The sequence below is a fragment of the Ursus arctos genome, unplaced genomic scaffold (genome assembly GCF_023065955.2).
Source record: "Ursus arctos isolate Adak ecotype North America unplaced genomic scaffold, UrsArc2.0 scaffold_21, whole genome shotgun sequence".
Taxonomy (NCBI): Eukaryota; Metazoa; Chordata; class Mammalia; order Carnivora; family Ursidae; genus Ursus; species Ursus arctos.
In genome coordinates, this window is record NW_026622886.1 from 13,373,279 (window position 1) to 13,398,526 (window position 25,248).

The 25,248-nt window shown below is 39.6% G+C and overlaps 1 protein-coding gene across 20 annotated transcripts in view; it reads right to left on the reverse strand.

The window, feature by feature from the left end:
* Positions 1–2,206: 2,206 nt before the first annotated feature.
* The window catches only part of MYBPC1 (myosin binding protein C1), an 83,829-nt gene continuing 60,787 nt past the window's right edge, over positions 2,207–25,248 (reverse strand). For 3 of the 20 annotated variants that reach the window (XM_048218201.2, XM_048218195.2, XM_048218198.2), the window contains 9 exons: positions 22,180–22,233; positions 21,102–21,269; positions 17,106–17,194; positions 15,102–15,297; positions 13,016–13,155; positions 10,506–10,665; positions 9,340–9,476; positions 7,494–7,680; positions 2,207–2,891 (listed from right to left, as the gene is read on the reverse strand). In XM_048218201.2, coding sequence (XP_048074158.1) covers positions 2,791–2,891; positions 7,494–7,680; positions 9,340–9,476; positions 10,506–10,665; positions 13,016–13,155; positions 15,102–15,297; positions 17,106–17,194; positions 21,102–21,269; positions 22,180–22,233 — 1,232 coding nt within the window. In that variant the 3' untranslated portion in view covers positions 2,207–2,790. Of the gene's footprint in view, positions 5,768–7,493; positions 7,681–9,339; positions 9,477–10,505; positions 10,666–13,015; positions 13,156–15,101; positions 15,298–17,105; positions 17,195–21,101; positions 21,270–22,179; positions 22,234–25,248 lie in introns of all 20 variants that reach the window. The other 17 variants (XM_057316375.1, XM_057316371.1, XM_057316373.1 and 14 more) reach the window with 10 other exon arrangements.

Here is a 25,248-nt window from a genome sequence, read left to right on the forward strand (position 1 = left end):
GGCCCTCCTGCCCTGTGGTGGGAGATACAGGTGGAGGAGGACCAGAGTGAGGCTCTTGAAACTAGAGGGGTCCCTCTTGCTCAGCTCCAAGGCCAGTATTAAGTGGTAGAACTGTCTAGTGTTCCCACAAAGAACACCTTTAAAAGTAGCAGGTAAATAGACAAGCTATGGCTTTGGAGGTTGAAAGACCCCAGGTCCACACTTGTCCGGGAAGTTTCAGAATCAGTTGTCTTTGAGTGGACCATAGTGGGCGGACACAGACATCTCTGTAGTCCTCAGTGTGGATTGAAAGGGAGAGACCTTCCTTCTCTCCATTTTCTAGGCAGAGAAAATAATCCAGCTGACTCAGGGCCTGAGGTAGGACCTCCAAACAGGACAGAGAGAATTTCTCAATCTCCCTGGCTAGTGGAGGGCTCATATTTTAATTTGATTTAGAAAAATAAAGTCACACGGCATGTCTTGTACTTCATCGTAGTGTGATACATACATGGATAATAACAAAACACAAGCCACATTATCCAACTTCTGAATCGCTATAGTGCTCTCTTACACCTGCTGTCTGCCCTGTTTATGTTTCCCATTGTTTACTAGTCTTCTACGTTATAAACTCCTTGAAGGCATGTAGATGCTTATGCATCGTTGGGTTCTGGCGGAATCCATCACAGTGCTATGCACACATCAGATATTCAATAACTCATTTGTCGAGCTCAGTAGAATGTTTCAGAATTATTAAAAATGAGTGGCCAAGGACATATTACCTTATTCCAATGTTTCTTGGAACTAGTGGGTTTTTTTTCCTATTTCTGTATTAATTTAGGTGAAGCATTCATTAAGCTTTCTTTTAAAGTAAATAAATAAGCGTGATCCTTTAAAACACTTTATAAACGTTTAGTTTCCAAAAAGAATTCTTGGTAAATTCTTCTGATATATAATTTTTCTCAAATAAAGTGGAATTCAAACAAAATTAGGATAAAGTTGTAGGAAAGCTAATAGCAATGACAGCTTCTGACATTTTTTGCTCTTTGCAGTTTCAAAAGAGACCTTTTCTTCCTTTTTGGGACTTTGTGGTGCCAGAGCACCCTTAATAAGAGAAGAGATCATATGTAGAAAAATAACGTTATCTAGTACAAAATATTTTTGAGAGCATAAGTCATGACTGGAGAACCAATATTTTGTAAGGATACGTTACAGTCACTTTTAGGCAATGTTTATAAAAAGCCTAACAAACTTGACCCTGACTTGGCAAAAATCAGTCAATGAGGGTTTGAATTAAGCAACCAGCTCAGTTGCTGGGGTTCTGGGGTCCTGACCCAGCAGCCAAACTGATTGGTTTTGCCAGACAGTCATTCATTGGGTTTGCACACAGAGATATGATCTTCTTGACTTTATAGATACACCAGACTTCTCTTACATAAAATAATGTATATTTTCTGATTAAAATGGATATTTACATAGGGATTTCACACATTTCACAATTATTGAGATTTGGGATGGTAGCCAATACTCTTAACAACCAATAAGGCAAGATCACCAACCCAACAGAACAGAAGAGGCCAGAGTCTGGACAAGAACACGAGTTGTCCCTTGCTATTCCCAAAGGTACTACAACTACCTGGATCAGCCACTCCTTCTTTGGTGAAACCCACATCAACCCGGGAGCATGACCACCACAACTTCCTAGCCCTCATCTGGAAAGGAAGCAGAGCAGATATTTTCAAATGCGGTCCCAGGATGCTATGGGCCCATCTGCAGGTCACAAAGTATTTAGCACCTAGGACAAAAGACCAAAAAGAAGAAATGCGGGGAGGCGAGGGAGTGAACAATAGCGGTGAGGTGACCTACTCACACTTCACTCCACTCCCTGAACTGAAATTTCTGTAGAATGTCAGGAAGAGTGAGAGGAAGGCGCCGAGAAGATGACGAGCTCCTACAAATGTGTCTCAGCTTCCAGATTTTGACGGTCTCCATCAGCTGGAAAGGCTGCCATCAGCAAACTCTGGATCTGTAACTGCTCTGCAGTCAGCAGAAGCTCTCTGTCACCATGACTAGCTGTTTTGGCAGAAGTCCTGGTGCATTCGGCCAGGAGGCCGCACCAGAGAACAATGAAGGTCAGGCCCAAGTTGGGTAGCACCCCAGCTCCCAGCCTTTTGTCCTCAGTTCTGTCTGAGCACCCAACCCCAGACACATAAATGAACACCATGTCACCTCATCATAAGCACTTCAGATTTATTGTACCATTTACAGAATACGTTTTCCCTTCCATTGAGAAAACTCATCTGAAAGACTTTATGAAGTCTTACAGAGAATTCAAATGGGAAAAAGGGGACAGATCCACTGGTGTTAAGCAGGAGTGTGTGAACTAAACAGCCCTGCTTTGCTTAGAAAAATCCCTAAGATCAAGAAAAGTGTGGGTTTTCAAGAGCAAGATGGGTTTTCAGGATCTGACTGTGCTGTATTGTATGATATGTTTTTATTTTGGAAAAAAAAGCAAGCATTTACAGCCTACTATTTTAAATTAAAACAACTGCTTTAGCTAATTCTATAGCTTGATTTTTTTGGTAAAGTACAGTGACCAGGCACAGGCAATAATGACCAAAAAGCTGACTTCAAATGAAATTTTGTATGCAATTTTTAATTAAGCAATCCGTGCAAACATTTTTTTTCTTCTTCTTCAACATCAGGAGGAAAGAAAACGACCACACTTAAGTGCCTGGTGGAAAAACAGAAAATGCTTTCTCATTGCAACCAGATTTCAAAGCAGTGGAGTGTAGGTAGGCAGGGCCCAAGCCCTTAGTATTCCTCGGGATTGCTTGATTTCGAGTCTCGCAAATATGAATCAATTATGTTAGGAGGCACACCTTGCAAGAGGAGCCTGCAGAAGGAAAGGCCACCTAGAGAGGACAAAGAGGAAAAGGCAAAGTCAAAACCGTCTACGCAAAAGATTACTCAAATACTACTTCCTGACTAGCTGCCTAGAAATGTGACTAATTATGTTCCAGTTAGTTACAAAGATTCATTCAGTCCCTACTTGGAAACCTTCTGGATTTAGTACATTTAAAATTTAAAGCACTTGGCAACTAGAAGAAAAAGCAAGTTCCCGGCAGACCCATAGCAGTTTTTTGTTCCCTGCTATTATTCAATCTTAGTTGAAATTCCTGACTGGTTGGAAAGTATCTATTGCTTTTGGAGAGGTTTTGGGATTCTTCTACAGATGATTTAAGCCTTCTGACCGAATGGCAGAATAAATGCAAGCCATGTTATGAATCAGTGGCAAGGGCTGTTTCCTGTTTGTTAATGTTCTTTTATTATTGTTATTATTTATTAATTTATTTTAGAGAGAGAGTGTGGGCGAGCAGGAAGAGGGGCAGAGGGAAAGGGGAGAATTTTAAGCGGACTCTGTGCTGAGCGTGGAGTTGGATGTGGGGCTCAATCTCACAACCCTGAGATCATGACCTGAGCGGAAATCAAGAATCAGACACTTAACCGACTGGGCCAGCCAGGTGCCCCTTTTTAATATTCTTTTAAATTAAGCACAAAGAATTCCTACTCAAGCACATTGGAGAAGAAAAGAGGGACCACTCCTTTAACTTTGGCTATTTATACCCCGTCAAAAGTGCACCAATTGGAAAGATTTTCTTAACAAGAGTAAAAGCCATCCAAAACCTTCTGAAGGTGAGACACCTACTAATATTTCAAACTTACCTTCCAGGTTTCTGAATTATATTTAAAAAAATAAAAATACCCCATGAAAAAAACCATAAAAATTCATGGTCCTTTAAGGAAGTGCTTCACTACTTGCTAATAAATTCACGTCCAGGCAAAAACAGCATGCCATTTGAACATTCTTAAAACTTATTTAATGCAAATTTGGGAAAGTCATTCTCCTTTTTTAAAAAAATTCAAGTCACATATTGGTAGAAACGATGCCACTATGTACATGTCCATTCCTTGATGCAAAGCGCTCAGAATGCCTGGGTATCATCTGTACCTACATTAAATGCTGTAATTCATGCGCTACCGCATTCCACAACTCGCTGCACGTCAACAGGAGATTGCTGTGATGAATAAGCACTAGCTGTTAATTTCAAGATCCTTAAACACAAATTAAAACTACAAAGTTAGAGATTTTAAACAGTCTATTTTCATTGGATTGCATAATGAAAATCATGCCATACTCCACAGGCTTTGTATGGCTTATGACAGTCATAAGCTTCATATGCCAAAACCATATGAAAGCTTACCTTAGATGATAATATACATTCAAAAATCCTTACTGCGCTACGACTAAGGGAAAGAGAGAGAAAGAGAGAGACGTTGTAAGCATTAATAAAGTGCTAAAACCGAAGTTGAGTACTTGTTGGATGAAATTATAGTCACAATTATGATGAGGTGATTTCATTAATCCTTAGTCATGTGAAAGATGGAGGAGAATAGAAGCGCATGGAATGAAGGACAGGGATCCAGTCACTTCAAAAGGATCATTAATATGTAAAACGTTTATTAATATGCACAACCACTTTGCCCGAACAGGTGGCAAAGCCAATCTGATTGTACAGGGAATACTTATGGTAAGAGCTTCCAAACCATTAGCTTAAAAAAAAAACCAAAAAAACCTACAACATATATATATTGTGTTTTTCAACAAAAGAAAAACAGAGACAATAGACAAAGCATTAGTGTACATATATATATGTTGAAATTCTAAAAGGCAAAATTATCAAGTAGATATAATATTAGATTAGCATATTCGATAATATCGTATTCTGAACTGATTATATATAACTGATCTAAATCAACACAAGGCTTAAACAAAGACTAGAAAGTGACCCTATGTATTACCTATAAAACTTTAAAGAAAGAGCCTTCATTCTGTCATCTTTCGCAAGCTGACCTTCTCTCTGGGAATTGTAAACTCAGGCATAAATTGACATCATTAGAGTTTACGTCAGGTTGCTTACCCAGACCCAAAGAACTTCTTAATTCATTCTTCCAAGTGGGGGTGCATTATACATATAGAATAGGACTCATTTATTGCTTCATAGAGTTAGTAATGGGGCCTGAAATTTTCTTTCAAGTTCATAAATGAAATAATTTTGGTCCTATGAAAATATCCCAAGTGCCCCACAGATAGATGGGTCACAGATATTCTACTGGTAAGTTTTTCATTGGAAATCTTAAATATGAAAGTTTCCAAATATTGGATCCAAATATTTCCAAATATTCTATTTGTGTCCTCTCTCCATCAAAAATGTCCAGAACACTTTTTCTACAGCTTAGCAATTTAAAAACATTCAGTCTTCTGAATTTTAACACGAATCTAAGGAAACTATGGTGGAAACTATCTTAAAGGAAGATCATATTTCTCTATATTGAAAAAATGAAAATATTAAAGAAATGCCACTGAGTCCCAAGTTTTAATCATCTGATGTCCACCATGAGGTCATCTTCAAATGTAGCTCTCTGGCTTTATTTATGGGGATGTGTGGTATGGTACTTAGTTTTCTGACGAAACATAGTGCCTACATTAATTAATATCCTTGAATAATTTGGCCTTCCTGTTCATGGCATAAACACCGTATGCCATGAGCTGCTAAGAAATACAATGAAAAGCAAATGAGAAAGTCAAGCTTTACATGCAAAGTGCGATTTCATGTAAGAGGAATGGAACAGAAAGTAGAAATATCCAGTGGGATATGAACTTTTAAAACCTGTTGCTGCCCCTCCAGGAAGACTGGTTGTCCAGGGGTATTTACTCCTTGATATATCACTGTAGAATTAGAATATTTGTACCAGTATTTATTTATTCTCGGTTGACATTCTTACCTTTTTTTTTTTTTTTTCACAGCTTAACTTGATTCAAGTCACCTATTATCAGATAACAATCTGATGATAAACAATCTTGGCTTTACTCTTAGGACCAAAAGTTTTCACCAATACAGCACAGTTGATACCTTATTATGAACTTACATACTAGAGTACATTACTTGTATTATTAAATGCAATCACTACCCAACTTACTATACAATTACTATAAAGGATATATCATCCATATGTACAATATTATTTGCTTCTATGGAGGACCCCAAATGTTTAACCATTTGTGAAATAATCATTTTATATCGTTAACAACATCTGTTTATTTTCAAAGCATGCCGGCGTGGTAGTGGGCTGTTGTTGTTGTTCTTTATTGGATATTGAGACATAAGTACCAACAATACCTTGAAAATAATAAGGCTAGGGGTTGAGAAACCAGATATATTTGCAACTGTTAACTTAGCCTGCATTTAGAGCTAGTAAACAGTTAAAATAATGTTTAAACTTGTAAACACTATCTCAATAGTCACATTTGACATATTCTAAGAATATTATTGTTTTATATTTGAGAGAAAAAACAAAAAAATTTCCTCTTGTTCAGTTATGAATCTACAATACTGTATTACTTGAGGATGGATAGAAATCATAGAGAAAGAATACTTTTTTTTAAGTTATAAAAATTTTTTTTCAAGAAGTATCTTTAATGTACTTATACTAGACTTAGGACTAAAACCTCTTTTTATATTAATAGCTTAAGTATTTACTATGTTTTTTTCTAAATAGATATTTACAAAGTTATCTTTCTGATTTTTGGATCATTATTTCTTCATTACAGAGAGGTAGAAAAAAATAAAGATTTTGGTTATCACAGAAAGGCAATATAATATAACAAGAAAAAGAGAAAAGACATTTGGATCATGTCACCCATTATCTCATAACAGTGACTCTGACATTTGTAGGAGTTCTCATGGTATCCCAAAGTAGGTTTTGATTGTCAAAAAAAGCTTCAGTATAAAAATTATACTCAGTTACTATAAAAACTGATTAAGATGACAGGTTATTCAGAGACTTTTCTACCACATAAATCCTTACATGTTTTCTTGGTTTACATTAGTTGCAACACTTCTAAAAACTAAAAACTAGTATAAATGAAATGCATATCTATAAATGAAAATTCTCTAATGAGATTTTAAAAGCAACTGATTATAATATGGATATGCTATATTCTACATGTGCAATAGTAAACACTAAATCAGCAAAGTTACGCATATATATATGTTTCACAAAACAGTAAACTAATTAAAAATAGTATAAACTCCTTAATTGCAGTTTCATTAGATGAGCTTTTGCACTAGGCTTTTTTTCCCTAATAAATGGATTATATCACCAAAGTCATATCCCTCTGACTTTATTCATTCCCACTGTGCTGTACACATACTAGCATTCCACTGAAATTAACATTCCTTTAGTTAACAAGAATTGCAAGAGATGAAAATCACTCTACTAAAATAAATCAGAGTGAGTGCAGAATGTAATAATGTCTTCTCTCCCAGAATTCTCTCTCCCCTTCCCCTGCCACCCCCAGATATTTTAGCAAACTGTTTGGATTTTGCGGTAAGGGCAATAATTAAATGATTTTCTTTCATTTTAGTCTATACACGAGATCTTCGATGTCATACCTTTCACCTCCAGTTTGCATTCGATCTCCACTGTCCCAAGGTCATTAACTGCTTTGCAGCAGTAAGTGCCTCCGTCGTAGGGGCTGGGCTTGCGAATCTCCAGAGTACAGACCCCTTGGTTGCTGAACATTCTGTACCTTGGGTCATCCACAATAGCAACTTTGTTTTTCATCCAGGTTATTTTGGGCTAAGATTGAAGTAAATGGGTCAGAACATATCAGTACCTAGCGTAGTAACAGACCATTAAAACCAGTGACCAGATTTTAAAATGTGGCTTAGAAAGAAAGTACATCTAAGAAGAATCCACATCTGCTTGAGCACTGTTTCTCTCAAGTCAAATTCTGCTTAGTGCTTGGCAAGAAGACGAATGAGCATTCTGAAGAAGCAAGCCAGACTTGTTCAGAGGACAGCTCTGGGGCTCTCTTCCCAAACAGATTCAGACGCGTTCCAATTTGATCTACAGGTCCCTGAGGTCAGCTCATCCTGGAGAGTGTATACCGCGGGCATTTTCCAGAGAATCCCCATTAGGTGTCATAACCATCTGCTTTTCTTCACTTCCTTTTCCTTACGTTCTTTTCTAAATCTTTATGTGCTGCTTATGCCTCCCCACCATCTCATCTCTCCTCAAACACCTCTATTCGTCATCCGGTGGAATAGGTCCACTTCAGATAACGCAAGATCAGTAATGACCAGTCACCCTGGAAGACGACTTTATTCTCCTTGGCCCCTGAATTATACTTGATACCCTTGACCCTCCCCTCCTTTCCCATATTGTCTTCTCCTCCCTTTGGTAAATGCGTACTCTCCACATTCTCTCTTCCACCTCTTAAATCCTTTAGCCTTGCTCAGACCCTGGAGACTTGCGACTCTGTCTCCTTCATACCATCACCTTCCTCCTTCCTCCTTCCTCCTTCCTCCTTCCTCCTTTCAAATGGGACCATTCACTGAGGCTTCCGCTTTGGACTCTGGCTTTTCACTCACTACTGTCTTTCCTTGATGATATTCCTTTTTAGAGCTTTGGCTCCAAGAGGTGGGATGTAGCACTCCCATGCCTGGGGCTTCCAAATCAAGAGTCACAGCTCTGGCCTTTCTCCTCAGCTCTGGTGAACCACTTCTCTCCCTCCTGGTCATTCCCATTTGGATATATCGAAGTCACTTCCAACTAAACAGGAATTCAGGATCTTCCTCTCATCCTCAGTCTACCTTCTCCCTTGACTCCTCTGTTCCTGCTCATGGTACAATGCAGGAAAAATACCACTTCGCAATTTTTCCAGATTCTAGGGCACTTTTCCCACAGTGCTATCCAGCAACAGATATCTCTATGGGCAACATTCATTAATTCATTATTCTTTTCAAATGCCAACAAGAAATCTTAAGACCTTTCTGAATCTCTTCAATCAGATGTGATTTCTTCCTTCCTAGTACTCTGTACCCTTACCCCAGCACATTTTAAATCCTGCCTTGCATTACAATATCATCATTATTTGCTTTGATCTGTTTCAGAAAATTTGATGAATTAATATTGCCACCTAATTTTTCAGGTGAAATAATATTCCATCTCTTTACCTCTCAGCTCTTTTAAGAACAGGTGTTTTGGTTTTTCCTTAGTAGGTATCCTTTAGTTAGTAAAGAAATATAAGCATGTTTTATTACTATATTTAAATGGTAGACCTCATTATCCACCAACACCATAACGCTGCCCCCTTCTTCCTATCCCAGAGAAAGACACAATAGCCTTGGAAGATCAGTTTATATTATTACCCACAATAATAATGTGTCTAATATAAAAAAGGGAATTTGGGACTAATTCTTAAATTTAACTAATGTGATAAAAAAAAAATGGTACCTTAGGATTTCCTCTCACACTGCAGTTCAGGGTGGCATTGTAACCAGCCACAGCGTAGGTGTTAACCAGAGGCTGAGTGAACATGGGTGCCTCTGTGAAATCGAAATCTTCATACACTGGATTTTTGTAGATTTTACCTTAGAAACAAGCATTAGAAATACACAAATTGGCCTGAGAATATATTATTCTTGGCATATTTTACTCATGATTAAAATTCCCCTGAGCTTAGAAAAACATGTAAAAATATGGGTGAACACACGACATTCATTCTGAAGGGTGCAAAGGGACAGCCAATCCCATCTGGGACAGAAAGCCAGCGTGGTCCTCTGACAATGAAAGAAATATTGAGAAGAATTTGGTGTCTGAGTATTTTGAGCAACAGTGTGCTTTAATGTGAAAGCAATGAGAAAGGGCTTTAAGGAGAGTGGCTTATTTGAAATGAAATCCCTAAGCCTCTGACTTGAGCCATTGCTAGACCCACAGCCCAGAAACTGGAATGAATTAAAGCTTACATTTTTTAAAAATGTATAAATATAAAAAATTTTTTACTGGTAAAGTGAACACTTTACTTGAACATTTTTACCACAATTTAAAAATGTGTGTTTATCAGTTTCTGAATTCCCATTCGTCACATGTCCTCTTCCAGGCCTCTCTACCTAGTCATGGAAAACTGAGGTTTCCAGATGTCCAGTTGTGGACATTATAATTGTGGATTTATATATATTTATATATTCATGTGGATTTATATATTTATAATTGTGGATTTATAATAAGAAGTAGATATTTGGTCTTCTGGCCACATTTCTGGCACAGAGCTCCTAAAATCTTTGAAATTTCCTAAGTGAGGGGAGTTGTAAAGGGGTCTTTTTTACATTAATGAGGTAACCTTTGGACCCAAGGATGGGGATCGGTTGCCAGGGAAACCAACCCTGTGATTAATGGGTTCAAACTTTCAGCCCAGACCTCCAGGGAGGGGAGAGGGGCTGGAGCTTGAGTTCAATCACAAAGGCCGGTGATTTAATTAACCATGCCTACGTAGCGAAGCCTCTAGTAAAATAAATAAATAAATAAATAAATAAATAAATAAATAAATAAATAACCCCTCCCACCCCACATACTGGAATTGAGTCCAGAACCCTCTTTATGTCGGTCCACTGTTAACTCACCATCCTTGGCAATCACAGCGCTCTCCTTAGTCATTGTTGCGTCCTCACTGAGGCCACACATGTTCTCAGCAAAGACCCGGAAATAATACTCATTTCCTATGACCAGTTCAGAAATGGTGGCACTGGTTCGGTGATAATGCTCAATGACAGTGAACCATTCCTACAAGAAAAAAATTTTTTTGAGACAAATCATTTAAAAATAGGCAAATATTCCCACTGTTGATTAGAATAAAGAACAGGGAATGTTTCACTAGCTAAAAGAAAAATAGTGCTGATTTTTATATTGAGAGTAATAGCAATGTACATTTAATTTGTTTGATACTTTACAATAGACTTATACTTGACTATGTATAATTTAATTTTCATTTACACATTAGATTCATATACCCTAGATGTGAACTCCTACCTTTATATTTTCTTCATAAGTATATAGTGTCTGACACCTAGCTTTTGTATAACAAAGTATCATCATAGAATTTTAATTTAAACTTATTTATTCTGAGGAAGAGATGATATTAAATCACTAGAGAAAAATTAATATCACCCAAAAATTTGCCTAATATTTATTATTTACCCTCTCACCACTCTAGGCTGGTCATATTCTATCACCTTAACCTGGCTAGGTTTTTTTCACAGAACTTGCTACTTTAAATTACATTATCTATTTACTATTTCACTTGTTCACTCTCTACCTCCTTCACTGAAATGGGTACGCCATTATGGTAAAGACAGATTTTTCTTCTCAGCCCTGTTTCTCCAGTGCCTATTATGATACCTGGTACATAACAGATACTAAGCAAAAAATAAGTGTTTATTGGCTACTTGAATGAACGAAAGAATGAATAGCTAAAACAAGTAATTTTCTTTTCAATTTTTTCCCCACCATACTGAGAAACACAGTGGTCTCAGAGTTTATTTTGCAACCAGTAAAGAGCCACACTGCATCATGCATGTTTACTACCACTAATTGAGAAAATACATTTTCTGACAAAAAGTTCATAAAGGAAAAGGATTTTTCTAGGAATTTTTAGGGGCCATCGTTATCTCTGGATTTTTGGATATTTTTAAGACACCAGACAATTGTAGTTATGTCCTCCTTTATTCCCAAAGCACTTTATTACAACAGTTAGTGTATTGTTTTATCATTTGGTATTATGATGTCTTTCTTCTTGCCTAGATTGTGACTGCTTTTTTTTTTTTGATCTAGCAGCTAGAACAGTGCTCAACACACAGTAAACGAATGAATAAATTAATGCGTTGGCACACGTGATGAAAACAATGTTTATGAAGTTACAAATGACAACAGGAATTTAAGTGAAGAATAGCACCTGTAGCCACAATGAGACAATGGTGTGGTGATCTCCTGGGACTTACAATGGGCAGAGGGAGCATCTTTGGGTCTATAGGTCTGTCCCTGCTGAAATGCAACAGAAACACAGGAGTGCAGGGGTTAGGGATCAGCCCCTGTCACCAGGTAGAACTCAGTTACATGAAGCATTGAGAAAGTCCTGGTTCACTTGGACTTGACAGGATATCTAAGAAGACAAACATTGGGCAGGTATGCTGGGGGTGGAAAAATGGGGGGGGGGTGCCTGAAGGACCCTCTATAAGAACCCCGGTACCGCTGGATTCACTGCCAGTATCTGGGTCAAGGTCCAAACAAGAGCCAGGGTCCAAACAAGAGCCAAACAAAACCCTCTCCCCCTTATAACTTAGGCCATGAAATTACAATCTGATGCTATTTCATAAGCAGAGTTCTTACTGAGATCTACTGGCGTAAATGCCTAAGGACTTCCTATCAATATCATTAAGTATGATGTTGTACTCTCCCTGTGAGAATGAAAAATGGCTCTATGCCATTGTGTGTCCAAATAGTCATTTATTCATTCATTCACTTATAGGTAGGGCAATAGTATGGTGTAGTGGATTGATTCTGATGCAGGAATACCTCTAACATTTAAAATCTGGTGAGCAAGTCAGTCTGGGTTGCTTCTGGAACACAATTCCTTCTTCAGGACCTTTGCACATGCTATTCCCTTAGAACCTTTCTTTTTCTAACTGGTGTCTTTCTGTCCATGTCACCCAACATTTATTTTATAAGGAGGAAGAGTTACATGGATGTAAATTTGAGTCAGAATCCAGAGTGAGTAAATATTTGGTGAACAAATGAATTTATTAAATTCCATTGAACATTCTGCCAGCGGCTTTATATTGTTTTAGCCTCAGAATAACCAAGTAAAGTAAGGATTCATGTCCCTATTTTATAGATGAGGAAAATGGAGATCAAAGAAGTTAAGTGACTGTCCATGTGCACGTGCTCTTAAGTGGCAATGCTGGGATTCAAGTCCAACTCTCTGTGGCTCCTAAGGCCTTACCCTTTCCATGACGCCACATTGTTACCCACGCCCCCCCCCCCCGGCATTCCTCACCACAGAGGACCTCATGCTCCACCTTTATCTCTGATAAAAAGTGATTTTGCTGCCGCTGAACCAGAGAAAGCCAGACCTTACCATGCTCTTCTTGTCAGCCTTCTGGATCGTATACCCTGTGATGGCTGCATTTCCATCATCCTTTGGTGGTATCCATGATAGAGCAACGTTCTCTCCCCAGACATCCTCAATCTTCACCACTTGAGGTGGACCTGGACGGTCTATAAGATGAATTCATGGCATCACTGTGAGATCACTTTCCCTCTCAACCTATGCAGTGGTCCTCTCCTTAACAGTGGTTTTGCTTTCTGTGGGCAACTGAGGTCCAGAAGCAGATGCTCCTCCTTCTGACACTATGTCAATGGTAACCTAATGCTGTGTCATAATGCCTGCATGCGTCATTCAGCTCACTTCATGTCATCATGTAGGCATTTTATCATCTCACGTCATCATCAGAAGAAGGGTGAGTATAGTACAATGAGATCTTTTGTGAGAGAGACCACATTAACTTTTATTACAGTATATGGTTATACTTGATCTGTTTTATTGTTAGTTATTGTTGTTAATCTCTTACTGTGCCTAATTTATAAATTGAACTTTATCATAGGAATGGATATATAAAACAAAATATAGCATATATAGGGTTTGGTACTACCCATGGTTTCAGACATCTGAGAACATGTCTCCATTGATAAAGGGGACTGCTGTAACTCATTACAGGAGGATATTTGAAATGTCCTTCCTTCCCTGCATCTCTACCCATATTTCTCTCACCCTTCTTCAACATCAGAGAAGTGGAATGCACTCCAGCTAAGCTTCTCTGGAAACTCTTGACTTTCATCTTCATGGAAAGAAAAGGATTTTGAAAAGAAAATTGAAATGAAACTTCAAACCTCATTAGCCAGCCCTCCAAGGGCAGGCTACTGGCAATGAAGCACAAGGCTACCCTGCCTAATGGGAAATGTAAGCTGACCCTGGACTCCAAATCCTAGAGCCCATCTGGGCCAAGCATCTCTGGCTTTTGGTGAGAGGCACGGAGGCCACAGCCTGTGAGTGGGTTCCTCTGTTGTACCCAAAAGATACCTTTAACGGGCATGAGGAAAACTTGTTCTATCGCTCTGCCAACATAAATTTGGAACTAGTAAAATAGCTAAAATGATAACCATTATTTATTGAGTACTTTGGGTGTGCAAGCAATGGCCCAGGCACTTATAACTACCTGATAAAGTAACTACATGGCAAAGTAGGAAAGAAAATTCTTTCAGAGGGCAGTGCTCTTCCAGACACTCCCATGGGGGCTCGCATTCCAGTGGAACTCGGCCAGGTCCAAGGGCACCGGTTAGCCTCAACGCTCTTCTCAACTTAACAAAAATCAAGAAGGTTTAGCCCGTAGGAAGAGAGTACTTAATTTAAAGGGCATGAACTTTCATCCAATCTGCCACAGGAACTTGCTCCCTTGGTGAGAAAACTCCTAGTTTCCGCAAATTTGCTGAAATATAGTAATTAAAATGACTGGAAAGAAGGCTTCTATAGCTCTGCTTTTAAATGTATTTCTTGACATGGCAAAAATTATAGGAAGTGAGAGGGGTCCATCTGTTAGACACCCTCCCTCTCTTCCCCTAACTCTAGACAGAAGTAAGAACTACCCTTATTTATTGTTTGGGCAGGTGAGTGAGTATCTAGCCCTACAGGACCAACCAATTTAGTGTTTAACTGTTTAGGTACATCTTCCTTACGCTTAAAAAATTTTCATTCCCCATTAAAACTTTATTATTAGCAAATTTTAGGTGTAGTAGGAAACATGTTGAATTATGTCTAGAATCTACTATGGTTTTTATGCAAGAATTCAAAACAGGAAATACTTCATCACCAAGGAGTTGAGAAACAGAATAAGAGAGAAGTGGATTATAAAGGAGTTTGTACTACACGGTTTGTACTAAAAAGTAGATACATTAATTTTCTTAAACATGTATGCCCTGAGTCTCCAATGATTAGTCTTTTCAGTCAGTAAAAAATTATTTTGAAATACTAACAAGTCTTACTAATTAATCTATTTTTTTAATTCTAAAAAGAGAATTTAACAAAAATTCTTACTCTTGCCCTAACAAGGACAATTAGTCCAAATACTGCTTTGACAGAACATTCCAGTTCCTTCTTCCAAACCTACCAATGATCTGGATATCAATGGATGCAGTTTCCATGAATTTTTCCACTTTGACTTGCAGATCGTATTTCCCAGAGTGGCTCCTCTCTGCTTTTCTGATAAATATGATTGTATCTGTCTCAGAGTTGCGGATGTTTATCTGATTCTTATCAATTTCTGCACCATCTTTCTTCCAAGTTAGTTCTGGTCTTGGTTTTCCCTAAAAAGACAGAAAAAGTAGAGGGGGAGGGAAATCAGATGGTCTCAAGACATTCTTTTCAGCATTACAAAAAATGACAGTTGCTTACCCCATTCTAGGCAAAGTGGGAGACAGCCTGGTGGTCAGCCAACTATGGCAGGGACAGTGATACTCACCCTGCCTGTTGACGGCGTTCTTTGTGCAAGGTTCTGCATTAGGTACGTGATGTTTACTATTTCCTTTAATCTTCACGTCAAGATAATAAGTATCATCATCCTCATTTTTGGATAAAGGATTGAAATGACTTGCCCAAGGCCTTGCAGCTTAAGTAAGTGCTGGAACCAGGTCTTACAGCTGGGTCTCTCTAATTTCAAAGCCTACGCGACACAGCATAATGGTTAAGAACATGGGCTCTGGGGCCCTGGAATCTGTATTTGGATGCTGACTCCACCTCTTAATAGCTGTGTGACCTTGAGCAAGTTACTTAAACTCTCTGTGCCTCGATTTCCCAATCTGTAAAATGAGAACAATGACGGCACCTATCTCACAGGATGGGTATAAAGACTGAAGTGACAGAAGCTGGACACACAGAGCCCCCAAATGTGGGAACTGGGATTAGTGCTAGCAGTAGACAAGGTGGGAAAGCTGGAGGGCAGATTCCGCAGCCCCAGTCCACCCTGAGTGCTGTGCCAGCTCCTGGTTTTAGTTGAGGCTGTGGGGAGAGAGAAGTGGGAGGAGCCTTGCCAAGCATCTCTTTCCTCTTCCACTGTGTTTATACTCTCATCCTCCTTGGCTTTCCTTCTGCTTTCATGCCCTGTATGGAGAAGGTAACTGCCTCTTCTAAGTGGCAGGCCCCAATTGCAATGAGGGTGGCTTGAGGTGGCTGTCCTGTAGCTTGCTTGTCATGGGAGCCTGGGTGTGAATGAGCTCTGTGTGTATGTTCAAATGTGTGAAGAGACTTAAATTCTAATTCTAGAGCCATGCTGTCTGAGGTAAGAGCCACAAGCTACACATAGCTATTTAAACCAAAACTAATTTAAATTAAGGAAAATTAAAAACTAATCTTCCCAGTTGCACTGGTTCCAAGTATCACATTTCAAGGGCTCAATGGTCATATTTGGCTGGTGGCTACCATATTGGACACTGATGCTGTAAAACATTTCCATCATTGCAGAAGATTCTACTTAACATTGCTGTCTAGAGTCATAAAAAGAGTCCAACAAGTAATGGAGTGGTGGTGCAGTGTGTGTGTGTGTGTGTGTGTGTGTGTGTATGAGACCAAAATTGATTATTGTAGGTGAAGCCTGGTTGATCTTGTAAACAACAGATTCTTTTGCTGGAGCAATGGTTTAACAATGTTTGCATCTTTCAGCTAGTCGCATGAGGATTTCAACATCCAGTTATCCCTCTTCCTCTGGCTTGGGGTGATTGTGGAAAGTAAGTACATGTTGTTTTCCTGAATGTTACACCAAGAGCTTCACTTAAAATGAAGACTAGTTTTATTACAGATGTGCAGGGCCAGAATCTTGAAGCATTTCTTGTTTTGGCATCTCCTTGGTGTTTCCTCTCTGCCCAACCATAGTCCCTGAGCTTCAGACCAGTCCAACCTAGGTGTCCTTCATCTCACGCAGAAGGAAAATCTATCAGTTTAACAGATTTCTCAACAAGCACGAGATTGTTGACTCACTCCCCAGATCTCTTGCATTATTTATCTACTTTCCCTCTGCGGAAATCCTGAATCATGAGGAGTTTAAGTACTAGAGTACCTGTTTCTACTTCTTAAACACCCCAACACTGGAAAGAGAAACTAAGTGACCCTGAATTATTACCTGGAAAGGTATAACCAGATTCACAGCTTCTCCAACTCTGCGGACATAAGTTTGCTTCAAGTGCCTTGGGATGCGAATCTTGGGAGGCTCTGAGTGAAAGGAGAAGAGCATAATTTTGTGATCAGCAGAGTACGCTGAAAATAGCCTCCCATCAGCATACTGGCATGATACTGGGATATCCTGGTGCTGACGTCTCTACAGTAAAATCCTAGATGTGCCATTACCAGATGTACTGTAACTTTGGTTCCAAACATTTTCTTCAAGCAGAGATGTTTGCACAGTTTGACTCAACAGAATTTATCCTTGACCTCCTTGATTGTATGGCAACTTCCTATTTTTATAGTCATTATAAGTCTAAAGCAACTTTATAGAAAAACACCAAATTTTCTCTTAGGACCTTCCATATATTTTTCATAGTTTCTAGCAGCAAGTGTATTCTCCAGTGAACATTCCACAAAAGATCTATAGGCACCACGTTGGCTGGTAGGACTGCCCATTTTTCTTCACCAGAAAAAAACAAAACAAAAAAGGTTTAGCACATAGCACTTGTTATTTAGGTAATTCTGTTGGAATTGGATAGTAGCTTTCTCCTTGTGTGGCTCTGAGGTACATAATCGGTGGCTCTAGCCCGCTATGTATTGACGTTCATTAATAAACACCATAAAGATACTAGAATGTGCCGTTACAGAACAATCAGAAGCAGAGTGTCAAAGGCTCGTAGGCTCACGGGGATGAAGCAGTTCTCATCGCTTGAGTGCTTAGGATGTGACAGACGCTGGACTCAATACATTTCATGAGAGGACTCATTTACACCTTAAGGCCATCTTATAGTATAGGTACTGTGTTACTTCATGATAAAGAAACAGGAGCATAGGAGGTTAAGTAACCTGCCCTTGGTGGCACAGCCTGCATCAGAAGCTGGAGTTGGCCTTGAGTGCCGATGCTCAGAAACACGGACTTCAGAGTCAGAGATCTGGGTTTGAGTCCTAGATCTAACATATAGGAATTCTGGTTTCCGACTCTCCTTCCATCAAATCCACATGATGAAAGCATCTAATTTGTATGACTGTTGTGAGGATTAAATAAGATCACTCATGTAAAGCATTTAGCATCGTGGTGGAGAATAACGAGCGCTCCACAAACTTGAGGAGAGGATGACGATGACGATGACGATGATGATGATTACTGAATACTGGGGCTGGAAGAGAACTTGGAGATCCCCTAGCTCCCTAACTTTACGTCTGAGGAAAAAGAAACTCAGCCAGATTCTGAAGTAAACGCAACCATCATCATAACAAAAGCTAACACATATAGAGAGCTTATTCTGTGGCAAGCACTCTGTCGAGCAGCAACAGGGATCAATGTATTCAATCCTCACAGCGTCTTGATGGTCAGATGCTATTATTATCTCTGTTTTGCAGATGAAGAAATTAAGGCTCAGGAAGATCAAGTCTCTTGCCTGAGGTCACATGGCTAATACATTATGGAAACAGGATTCAACTTATAAAGACGGTCTCCAGAATCTACTTAGAAAATGTGCAAGCTTCATGCTTTCTTTCATCCATCCATCCAACCACCCATCCATCCTGTAACTCACTTCTAAAAGGTTTCAGGCAGCCACAACATGAGTCTGTGGCAGAACGTGGTCTAAACCCAGATATCCAGGCCCCCAGTCCAGTGTTCTTTCTCCTGGAGCAGCAACTCTCAAACATTTTGGTCTCAGTATTCTATCACGCTCTTAAAAATTATCAAGGACCCCTCCCAAAAAAGCAATTTCTCAGCTTTTGTTTATGTGGGCTGTATCGATCAATATTTATCATATTAGAAATTTAAAAAGGATGTTTGAAATATTTAGTTATTCATTTAAAAATAAAAACATAAATAACATTTTAATGGCATTAGTTTATATTTTAGCAAATCTATTTAATGTCTGACTTAACAGAGGATATCTGTAGTCTCCTATTCCTGCCTTCGGTCTGTTATAATATGTTGTACTGGTTGAAGTCATTTCTTTTTTTTTTTTTTTTTTTAAAGATTTTATTTATTTATTTGACAGAGATAGAGACAGCCAGCGAGAGAGGGAACACAAGCAGGAGGAGTGGGAGAGGAAGAAGCAGGCTCATAGCGGAGGAGCCTGATGTGGGGCTCGATCCCATAACGCGGGGATCACGCCCTGAGCCGAAGGCAGACGCTTAACCTCTGTGCCACCCAGGCGCCCCTGAAGTCATTTCAATTAAGAAAATCTGGCTTCACACAGACAAGAGAAATATCTTAATAAACTTTTTAGACAATTTGGATATTCCTTTTTGATTCTACAGTAAAACATGATAAATTGTCATTTCTTTTCTTTTTTAAAGATTTTATTTATTTGTCAGTGAGAGAGGAGAGAGAGAGAGTACAAGCAGGGGAGCTACAGGCAGAGGGAGAAGCAGGCTCCCTGCTGAGCAAGGAGACTGATGCGGGACTTGATCCCAGGACCCTGAGATCAGGACCTGAGCCAAAAGCAGACGCTTAACCAACTAAGCCACCCAGGCATCCCAGTAAATTGTAATTCCTTAAAGGTGAGCTGCAATGTGGAATCTGAAGCCATTTCAATTAACTCTTCACACTCTGTTACATTAAAATCCATTGGTCTAGCTTACATTTTTAATATACATTTTACCCATGCATATTTTTTAACATGTATTTGTCTTTTGGAAAATATTGCTTCACCAAATTATGTAGATCTTCCAAATGGTGACACATTCCATTATTTAACGTCAAAAAATTACATCCATTAATATCACTGCCTATTTAATGAAGACAGTTTTAAGTGTTGAGAGCTGTTAAGTTCATGGGAGTAGATATAAGTTTTCCAAAATTCTAATTTTTGCGTGAAAGTTCATTTTTTTCATTGAAACACTGACAACACATACTATATGTTGTTTTCTTTGAAGCGACAGGCTCATTGCTTTCATTTTCTAGAAATTGCCTGCCAAACAGCCAATCATTTTTTTCAAGTAAAAATAGAATTTTCTGAAAAAGGTCACTAGTTCAGCCTCTCACTCAGTTGCACAAGTGCTATTTCTAGAGACAACCATTGCACACAGTGTGCAGTGTAAGGCCTCTGTACATGCTGTGCATTTCACTGCCACAGACACATAGGAAAAATGTGTACTCAAGGACCAAGGTTTAATAACATTAATAATTTTTATGCTTCATCAAGAACATGCCGAGGTGGGACACCTGGGCGGCTCGGTCTGTTAAGTGTCTGCCTTTGGCTCAGGTCATGATTTTGGGGTCCTGGGATAGAGCCCCACCTTGGGCTCCCTGCTTAGGAGAGAGTCTGCTTCTCCCTCTTCCTCTACCCCTCCCCCCTGCTCATGCTGTCTCTCTTGCTCGCTGTCTCTCAAACAAATAAGTAAATAAATAAAATCTTTAAAAAAAAAAACGATCTGCCGAGGCAAAGCTGGCTCTTTTATTTTCGCTATGAGAGCGAGGTGGTGAGAAAGACAGAAGTAACTACAGCATCTGTGCTCTAGTTTATAGTTTGGTGGCACTGACTGGGTCTGCGCTGAGCACCTGCAGTTTTACACAAGGTCACTTTCGCACCATCAGTGCAGATGTCAAGCACTGAAAAGGGCAGGCAATTCAGGTGTCCATTTCATTATGAAGATGGTTCTGGCCTTGCAGACCCACTGGAGCCTTGTTGCTGCTGTTTGCACGGCTGTGTTCACGCTCCCTCTCTTCCATGAGAATCGGCAGCACAGCCAGAGCTGGCTCATGACACCGGGTGAGGTTAACTAACTGGTCCTCATACCGACTTGCAAACCCTGAGCTGACTTCCATGCTGGTGGAAAGGAGCTGTTTTGTTCGTTCCTAACTCCCAGGGTGCATTCACAATACATCAAAGGAGTGACAGAGAAATACGAAGCTTAAGGGGAAAGAAGGGGGTTAAAACATAAAACCAAATAATGTTGGAAATGGAGACAAAATGTTGCAAGTCTCGCCACCCACCTATGATTTCCTTCACCAGAATGGGCTGGGAGTAGTACTTGGGCTCACTGGCACCTGCGGCGTTGATAGCCTTTACACGCACGAAGATCCTGGCATCGGTTGGCAGACCTGTGATGGTGAACTTGGTCTTGTCGATCAGTTCTGTGTTTGCAACTATCCAATTGTCAGCTAAAATCCACAAAAGAAAAAGAAAAGAGAAATGGTGTTTAGTGAAAGAAATCATCCTAATTGGTACCGTTGGCTCCATACTAGTATTTGACTCATAATTAAATCAGTTGAAGGAAATAAGACTTTGGTCTGGAGTCATACTACATGGATGAGCATTTTTCGTATCTAAATGAAAAATGGTCTAGAATGGCTAATGCAAATGACAGGAAGAAGGATAATCAGATTCTGCTATTTCTGAAAAACCTCTTATTCAGGATACTATGATACTAGAGTATCTGAATTCTTGGGGACAGTTACTGTGATTCGGGAAACTACAGTGATACTGGAGTTATGCCAATTCAGGTTTATAAGGGTTGACATAACCATGACATTTAGCCATCTACATATGTTAAACTTCAGAGCAGGAAGATGCTATTCTTATGAATGAGAGACACAGACCTTTATAGTCATATAATCTCTGTTTTATCTTGGCTGGTTTTTTATTATGAGACACTAATATGGGCCCGGGGAATCCGATCATGGTCCCATTTGTGAAGACAAGAAGCTAGTATCCATGGCAAAAAGGAAACACAGCTCGGGAGCCAAGACCTCATAAGGAACTAGCATAATTATTTTGCCTTGTTCAGAAATGTTAATATTTTTAAAAGATTTTGGTAGCTTTGTCTATAACATCAAGAGAGGGGCTTGCAACTATTTCAACTTCTAAAAGTTTGTATGCATTATGCCCTCAGGAAGAAGAAAAAGAAGGCTTGTATTCCACATTATTAGCTCACTGCCCACCCACCCCCTTGATCTCTAAGGGCTTTTTTGTGTGTGGGTGGTAAGTGTACTTCATGCTTGGTCATGGAACATTCCCAGAAACGTTTATCATATAGTAAGAAAGTTTGAAAGCTTTCATAGAATACTTTACCTGGAAGATCATATGCAGCCTCCCCATTTTCATCAGATTGTTTTGCTGATGTACCTTTGAGAATCCGTCATTAAAATTAATTAAAGACACCCACTTTCACACCAGAAGAATATCGTATCAGTAGTCAGCATTCTCTGTTAGTAAAGTATGCAAAGTATGCAAAGATATTTGTCTTCAGAGCAGTGACGGAAGAGACCAAACACATTAGGGAGGGGGGCAGTTCCTCAGGAGAGCCACAGCCTGCTCTGTTCAGACTATGGTTTTCGTCCCGAGGCATCTGCCACAGAGAAGAGGAGGAGAAAAGAGGCTGGGCATTTCCAGCTGTGGAAACAAGAGGTAGAGAGAAACAAAGCAAGACCCTGAAGAGAAAGGAGGAGCAGGTCCTGGACTCCACAGAGAAGCAGCACACAGTGGAACAGTCTATCCTTTGACCTGTCCCTGCCCCCTCAGCCTGGGAGGATCCTCCCAGGTACTCAGGGAACACAGTGTTCGCGCTACAGGGGTTCAATCCTCACAGGCTGGGAGTGAGGGCACTCATAATAAAGCCAGCCCTGTCTTCCCAGCAGCTCTGGAGGCAGCCCTCCGTTGCCACGGCAACCAGCTCTGCGGTCAAGAAAACAAATTGAGCCTGCCTGGGTCCCTGCCTTCCACATGCGGTGGAGGGAATGTTGCTGGCTCTTGGGCTGGTCGTGGGTATACCCCATTGATTTGGGATGATGCCTTTCGAGGTTATCAGGAGCGGAACAGGGGAGTAGAAACCCCTGGAACCTTCTCCTCTCTCTCATTCCATCCCTTCTAGGAGTAGCAGGAAGAAGGAACGGGGAGGCAGAATATTCTGGTGGCTGCCAGGGCATTGATTGATGGATTGATAACAATTGAAAAATTTCAATAGAACATCAGAAAAGAGATATGTCTTTAAGCCAATGGTCACACTGGGAGCTACCGTGTTGATATTTTCATAGTGAAGAGACAGTTGATGAGAAAGTGAAAATAGACAGAAAACATGCTTGAAAGAGTGAAGAACCAGTAAAGGAGAAATTTCAAGAAAAACAAGACGAAACAAGATCAGAGGGGAACAAATAGCCCATCCCTTCACATCTGAACCACTTTAACTGAGGAAAATGAGAGTAAGAAAATGGGGTCTGAGGGATGGGGAAGGAATACGAAAGTTATTTGATACACGAGGAGAATTTTTAAGAAAGAAAAGAAACAGCTAGAGGGAAGGAAGACAACAAAGAAGAGTAATGTGCTGCAGGCATTAAAAAAAAAAAAAAACCAAAAAAACCAAAACAAGAGAAAGGCAGAGTCAAAACCAACACACGATCTTATAAAAGAAAGAATTTTTCTTACAGAATAAAACCTGACATGTCTAAAAAGCATTAAACACTACAGAAAATTAGTCTGGAGGACAACAGCCATTAAAAAGAATGAAGAATAGGGCAGCCACATAAAGAAAGAAAAGACTGCAAGAAGAAAGATATATACGTTACGAAAGAAGTTCCATAGAAAGCTAATTCCAAAACGTTATGTGGCAAAATATATACATAATACTGACTGTGTACATATATATATGTATATCCGTATATACATATATATCTACACAGACCACACACAAAATTATGTAAAATACACTTCGTTGTATTTTATCTAAGGTGGGTAACATCAAAATGACAGCCATCTATCATTTTGCTGTATCTTCTTACTTTTTAAACCTATCAGAAAGAAAAGAGTAAAGAATTTGCTCTGTTTCATACATACACAAATGTTCGTGATCCGCAGCCACATCACATGTGAGATTGGGAGATCTGGCTGGTGGGGTGATATAAATAACAGAGTGAAATACTCAGGATTTTTTGAAATGGGGGGAGGAGGAATGGAATGGGAATAAACCATATTTCGAAGCACTCAAGAATTTACCTGCTCCATTAGTGACACGACCCCCCTCCCATGAGGGGATACCTGGGGACTTTCTCATGATTTAGTTAGTGGCTTTCTAAGCCCTGGAGAAACAGTTGTGGTTAGTGGCTTTCTAAGCCCTGGAGAAATCAAGCAGAGTGTTCTGTGAGCGAGCACATGAAAGTGGAACCGTTACCAGGATGCCCTGCCCCCGCCTTGTTCCCTCGCAACCACAACCGACACCAATGGTGGTCATTTCCAGGGATGCCCCAATCCAGCGGCCGGGGATTTCCTTTTCAGCAGTTTTTTCTTCATGCGAAGTTTCTTTTCCATAGAGATTTTCCTCCTGGAAAGGTGCCTTTGTGTCCACATTTCTGATTTCTCTAATGTGCTCTGTAGTCTCTCTTTCATTCATGTAAGATCCATGTTAAAGTTTGGGGTCCAAAGAGTTTTCTCAGAGGTTAAGTGTTGGCCTATCATTTGTGGAGGCAGGAACAAGCTTCCCTGGTGGACTGTATACCTACCGTCATCTACAGTGGAGCCTGAGTTCAAACTGGGGCCATTTTATTCGCGGATTTTCAAATCATGTCGAGCAGGAAATCAAAACACACAAGAAGCTTTCAGTGAACTTCACATCGGTTTTGGTTTTAGGTACACTCTGGCCCATATTTTCTTGTGTCGTTTCTCTTTTTCTAACAACAATTTTTTTTTAAACCTGTTTCTCTTCGCCTCCTAAATTTAAGTGATTAAATTTTTCTATACTGAGACAAGTTCTGTCACATGTCAAATCTATTGCATACCCCCTCTGGGATTTAATGCTGCTTCCTCTAAGCAGTGAAAGTTGTCCTTAATTATTCTTCTTGTTCTTTTTTTCCTTCAGGAAGGCAGGGGATGATCACCAGCTTGCCAAATATATAGTCTCTCTTTATTACCCAGAAATAGGCATCACTTTTGATAGCTGACCTTTGCTCAGTATAGGGTTTAGCATTTCCAACTTGCTTCATCCTAACTAGACTTTTATTTTGCTTGGTACAGTTCTATTCCACCATTTCGAGAAGTGGAAATTCCTAAAATCTTGTCAGACTCCCTTCCTCCTGTGTCTTAGGCCTATCATGTTGTCTGATCTGGCAGATTAACTAGGATATTTTTCAGATCTCCATTTTGTTAGCATCA